The sequence below is a fragment of the Salvelinus namaycush genome, unplaced genomic scaffold (assembly GCF_016432855.1).
Source record: "Salvelinus namaycush isolate Seneca unplaced genomic scaffold, SaNama_1.0 Scaffold4039, whole genome shotgun sequence".
NCBI classification, from domain to species: Eukaryota; Metazoa; Chordata; class Actinopteri; order Salmoniformes; family Salmonidae; genus Salvelinus; species Salvelinus namaycush.
Window position 1 is genome coordinate 1 of NW_024061052.1, and position 6,676 is coordinate 6,676.

The following is a 6,676-nucleotide window of genomic DNA, read 5'->3' on the forward strand; positions in this document are numbered from 1 at the left end:
TGGGTAGGTCCTCTGTAGGACTGAACATGGGTAGGACCTCTTTAGAACTGAACATGGGTAGGTACTCTGTAGGACTGAACATGGGTAGGTCCTCTGTAGGACTGAACATGGGTAGGTCCTCTGTAGGACTGAACATGGGTAGTTACTCTGTAGGACTGAACATGGGTAGGTCCTCTGTAGGACTGAACATGGGTAGGTCCTCTGTAGGACTGAACATGGGTAGGTCCTCTGTAGGACTGAACATGGGTAGGTCCTCTGTAGGACTGAACATGGGTAGGTCCTCTGTAGGACTGAACATGGGTACCCTGTGTGTTGACCTGACCTGTGTTGACCTGACCTGACCTGACCTGTATGTTGACCTGACCTGTATGTTGACCTGACCTGTATGTTGACCTGACCTGTATGTTGACCTGACCTGTGTGTTGACCTGACCTGTGTGTTTACCTGACCTGTATGTTGACCTGACCTGTGTTGACCTGACCTGTGTGTTGACCTGACCTGTGTGTTGACCTGACCTGTGTGTTGACCTGACCTGTGTGTTGACCTGACCTGACCTGACCTGTGTGTTGACCTGACCTGTGTGTTGACCTGACCTGTATGTTGACCTGACCTGACCTGTGTGTTGACCTGACCTGTGTGTTGACCTGACCTGTATGTTGACCTGACCTGTATGTTGACCTGACCTGACCTGTGTGTTGACCTGACCTGTGTGTTGACCTGACCTGTGTGTTGACCTGACCTGTATGTTGACCTGACCTGTGTGTTGACCTGACCTGTGTGTTGACCTGACCTGACCTGTATGTTGACCTGACCTGTGTGTTGACCTGACCTGACCTGTATGTTGACCTGACCTGTGTGTTGACCTGACCTGTATGTTGACCTGACCTGTGTGTTGACCTGACCTGACCTGTGTGTTGACCTGACCTGACCTGACCTGACCTGACCTGTGTGTTGACCTGACCTGACCTGTATGTTGACCTGACCTGACCTGTGTGTTGACCTGACCTGTATGTTGACCTGACCTGTGTGTTGACCTGACCTGACCTGTGTGTTGACCTGACCTGACCTGACTTGACCTGACCTGACCTGTGTGTTGACCTGACCTGACCTGTATGTTGACCTGACCTGTGTGTTGACCTGACCTGTGTGTTGACCTGACCTGACCTGTGTGTTGACCTGACCTGTATGTTGACCTGACCTGTGTGTTGACCTGACCTGACCTGACCTGACCTGACCTGACCTGACCTGTATGTTGACCTGACCTGTGTGTTGACCTGACCTGTGTTGACCTGACCTGTATGTTGACCTGACCTGTATGTTGACCTGACCTGTGTGTTGACCTGACCTGTATGTTGACCTGACCTGTATGTTGACCTGACCTGTATGTTGACCTGACCTGACCTGTATGTTGACCTGACCTGTGTGTTGACCTGACCTGACCTGTATGTTGACCTGACCTGACCTGTATGTTGACCTGACCTGTATGTTGACCTGACCTGACCTGACCTGACCTGTGTGTTGGCCTGACCTGTGTGTTGACCTGACCTGTGTGTTGACCTGACCTGACCTGACCTGTGTGTTGACCTGACCTGTATGTTGACCTGACCTGTATGTTGACCTGACCTGTGTGTTGACCTGACCTGTATGTTGACCTGACCTGTATGTTGACCTGACCTGTGTGTTGACCTGACCTGTATGTTGACCTGACCTGTGTGTTGACCTGACCTGACCTGACCTGTGTGTTGACCTGACCTGTGTGTTGACCTGACCTGACCTGTGTGTTGACCTGACCTGTGTGTTGACCTGACCTGTATGTTGACCTGACCTGTGTGTTGACCTGACCTGACCTGTGTGTTGACCTGACCTGTGTGTTGACCTGACCTGTATGTTGACCTGACCTGTATGTTGACCTGACCTGACCTGTGTGTTGACCTGACCTGTGTGTTGACCTGACCTGTATGTTGACCTGACCTGTGTGTTGACCTGACCTGTGTGTTGACCTGACCTGTGTGTTGACCTGACCTGTATGTTGACCTGACCTGACCTGTGTGTTGACCTGACCTGTGTGTTGACCTGACCTGTATGTTGACCTGACCTGTATGTTGACCTGACCTGTATGTTGACCTGACCTGTATGTTGACCTGACCTGTATGTTGACCTGACCTGTGTGTTGACCTGACCTGTGTGTTGACCTGACCTGTGTGTTGACCTGACCTGTATGTTGACCTGACCTGTGTGTTGACCTGACCTGTGTGTTGACCTGACCTGTATGTTGACCTGACCTGTGTGTTGACCTGACCTGTATGTTGACCTGACCTGTATGTTGACCTGACCTGTGTGTTGACCTGACCTGACCTGTATGTTGACCTGACCTGACCTGACCTGTGTGTTGACCTGACCTGTGTGTTGACCTGACCTGTGTGTTGACCTGACCTGACCTGTATGTTGACCTGACCTGACCTGACCTGTGTGTTGACCTGACCTGTGTGTTGACCTGACCTGTGTGTTGACCTGACCTGACCTGTATGTTGACCTGACCTGACCTGACCTGTGTGTTGACCTGACCTGTATGTTGACCTGACCTGACCTGACCTGACCTGTGTGTTGACCTGACCTGTGTGTTGACCTGACCTGTATGTTGACCTGACCTGTGTGTTGACCTGACCTGTGTGTTGACCTGACCTGTATGTTGACCTGACCTGACCTGTGTGTTGACCTGACCTGTGTGTTGACCTGACCTGTATGTTGACCTGACCTGACCTGTGTGTTGACCTGACCTGTATGTTGACCTGACCTGTATGTTGACCTGACCTGTATGTTGACCTGACCTGTGTGTTGACCTGACCTGTGTGTTGACCTGACCTGACCTGTGTGTTGACCTGACCTGACCTGACCTGTGTGTTGACCTGACCTGTGTGTTGACCTGACCTGTGTGTTGACCTGACCTGTGTGTTGACCTGACCTGTGTGTTGACCTGACCTGACCTGACCTGTATGTTGACCTGACCTGTGTGTTGACCTGACCTGTGTGTTGACCTGACCTGTATGTTGACCTGACCTGACCTGTGTGTTGACCTGACCTGTGTGTTGACCTGACCTGTGTGTTGACCTGACCTGTATGTTGACCTGACCTGTATGTTGACCTGACCTGTGTGTTGACCTGACCTGACCTGTGTGTTGACCTGACCTGTGTGTTGACCTGACCTGTGTGTTGACCTGACCTGTGTGTTGACCTGACCTGTGTGTTGATCTGACCTGTGTGTTGACCTGACCTGACCTGACCTGTATGTTGACCTGACCTGTGTGTTGACCTGACCTGTGTGTTGACCTGACCTGTATGTTGACCTGACCTGACCTGTGTGTTGACCTGACCTGTGTGTTGACCTGACCTGTGTGTTGACCTGACCTGTATGTTGACCTGACCTGTGTGTTGACCTGACCTGACCTGACCTGTGTGTTGACCTGACCTGTATGTTGACCTGACCTGTATGTTGACCTGACCTGTGTGTTGACCTGACCTGACCTGTGTGTTGACCTGACCTGTGTGTTGACCTGACCTGTGTGTTGACCTGACCTGTATGTTGACCTGACCTGTGTGTTGACCTGACCTGTGTGTTGACCTGACCTGTATGTTGACCTGACCTGTGTGTCTCTTTCCCCAGGTGAGCCAGAGTTTAAGTACATCGGAAACATGCACGGCAACGAGGCGGTCGGACGGGAACTCATCGTCTACCTGGCCCAGTACCTCTGTAACCAGTACCAACAGGTAATATTACCTTTAGTTTGGATCCTTCGATGCTGATTGGCTAAAACAACATTTAATAATGACGATATAACTTTAATTATCATTATGATGTTCTTGATATGGCAACTGACAAGGAAAAGGTAACATGTTGTTGTGTTATAGCAGGGCAACTAAACGATCACAGAGTTAATATGTTGATGTGTTATCACAGGGCAACGAGTCGATCACAGAGTTAATATGTTGATGTGTTATCACAGGGCAACGAGTCGATCACAGAGTTAATATGTTGTTGTGTTGTAACAGGGAAATTAAACGATCACAGATTTAATATGTTGATGTGTTGTAACAGGGCAACTAAACGATCACAGAGTTAATATGTTGATGTGTTATCACAGGGCAACGAGTTGATCACAGAGTTAATATGTTGTTGTGTTGTAACAGGGCAACTAAACGATCACAGAGTTAATATGTTGATGTGTTATCACAGGGCAACGAGTCGATCACAGAGTTAATATGTTGATGTGTTATCACAGGGGAACGAGTCGATCACAGAGTTAATATGTTGTTGTGTTGTAACAGGGAAATTAAACGATCACAGATTTAATATGTTGATGTGTTGTAACAGGGCAACTAAACGATCACAGAGTTAATATGTTGATGTGTTATCACAGGGCAACGAGTTGATCACAGAGTTAATATGTTGTTGTGTTGTAACAGGGCAACGAGTCGATCACAGAGTTAATATGTTGTTGTGTTGTAACAGGGCAACTAAACGATCACAGAGTTAATATGTTGATGTGTTATCACAGGGCAACGAGTCGATCACAGAGTTAATATGTTGATGTGTTATAGCAGGGCAACGAGTCGATCACAGAGTTAATATGTTGATGTGTTATCACAGGGCAACGAGTCGATCACAGAGTTAATATGTTGTTGTGTTGTAACAGGGAAATTAAACGATCACAGATTTAATATGTTGATGTGTTGTAACAGGGCAACTAAACGATCACAGAGTTAATATGTTGATGTGTTATCACAGGGCAACGAGTCGATCACAGAGTTAATATGTTGTTGTGTTATCACAGGGCAACGAGTTGATCACAGAGTTAATATGTTGTTGTGTTGTAACAGGGCAACTAAACGATCACAGAGTTAATATGTTGATGTGTTATCACAGGGCAACGAGTTGATCACAGAGTTAATATGTTGATGTGTTATCACAGGGCAACGAGTCGATCACAGAGTTAATATGTTGTTGTGTTATCACAGGGGAACGAGTCGATCACAGAGTTAATATGTTGTTGTGTTATCACAGGGGAACGAGTCGATCACAGAGTTAATATGTTGTTGTGTTATCACAGGGCAACGAGTTGATCACAGAGTTAATATGTTGTTGTGTTGTAACAGGGCAACTAAACGATCACAGAGTTAATATGTTGATGTGTTATCACAGGGCAACGAGTCGATCACAGAGTTAATATGTTGTTGTGTTGTAACAGGACGAGTCGATCACAGAGTTAATATGTTGTTGTGTTATCACAGGGCAACGAGTCGATCACAGAGTTAATATGTTGATGTGTTATCACAGGGCAACGAGTCGATCACAGAGTTAATATGTTGATGTGTTATCACAGGGCAACGAGTCGATCACAGAGTTAATATGTTGTTGTGTTGTAACAGGACAACTAAACGATCACAGAGTTAATATGTTGTTGTGTTGTAACAGGGCAACTAAACGATCACAGAGTTAATATGTTGATGCGTTATAGCAGGGCAACTAGTCGATCACAGAGTTAATATGTTGATGTGTTATCACAGGGGAACGAGTCGATCACAGAGTTAATATGTTGATGTGTTATAGCAGGGCAACTAGTCGATCACAGAGTTAATATGTTGATGTGTTATCACAGGGCAACGAGTCGATCACAGAGTTAATATGTTGTTGTGTCATCACAGGGCAACGAGTCGATCATCGATCTGATCCACACCACACGTATCCACCTGATGCCCTCCATGAACCCTGATGGCTTTGAGAAGGCTGCCTCCCAGGTAATACACAACACACAGACTGGTTCATGGGTTTTGTCTTGTGGACAGACTAGGTAACATCTCTCTTCCCTCTGTGTGTCAGTCGGGGGAGCTGAAGGATTGGTTCGTTGGTCGTAGTAACGCCCAGGGGGTTGACCTGAACAGGAACTTCCCTGACCTGGACCACATCGTCTACGGCAACGAGAAGGAGGGCGGAGCCAACAACCACCTGCTCAACAACATGAAGAAGGCCGTCGACGAAAATACCAAGGTAACACACCTGTCTGTCTGGTAACACACCTGTCTGTCTGGTAACACACCTGTCTGTCTGGTAACACACCTGTCTGTCTGGTAACACACCTGTCTGTCTGGTAACACACCTGTCTGTCTGGTAACACACCTGTCTGGTAACACACCTGTCTGTCTGGTAACACACCTGTCTGTCTGTCTGTCTGGTAACACACCTGTCTGTCTGGTAACACACCTGTCTGTCTGGTAACACACCTGTCTGTCTGGTAACACACCTGTCTGTCTGGTAACACACCTGTCTGGTATGGTTTGTGTTTATTTTTTATTTTATTTGTTATGTTTGGAAAGTTGAGTGAGTGAGTAATGAAATGGTTGCATATCCCAGAGCCAATGTATTGCTGTGAGCCGGGTATGAGAGGGCTTTCAATGTTGTTCAGATGATGGATATACTTTTATAATGAATTATACGTCTTATTTATTTATTGTCCTATCATGGAGAACTACATTTTATTTATTTTTTTATAAATTATATCTAATTATTTATTATCCTATTTTAATGGTACGGTCCATGGCACTATACCCTAGACACCCACCTGAATGACCCAGATACTAAGGAGAAGTCCCTAACTGTTTTATGTGCCCGCTGTAAGCGGTC

General features: G+C 46.9%; 1 protein-coding gene across 1 annotated transcript; it reads left to right on the plus strand.

The window, feature by feature from the left end:
- Positions 1 to 296: 296 nt before the first annotated feature.
- On the plus strand, positions 297 to 6,043 carry LOC120041092 (carboxypeptidase E-like; the record flags this gene model as incomplete). The annotated part of the gene is made up of 4 exons (XM_038986062.1): positions 297 to 300; positions 3,662 to 3,765; positions 5,701 to 5,793; positions 5,876 to 6,043. Coding segments are annotated over exons 1-4 (369 nt in total), but the record flags the coding sequence as incomplete, so codon positions are not given.
- Positions 6,044 to 6,676: the final 633 nt, after the last annotated feature.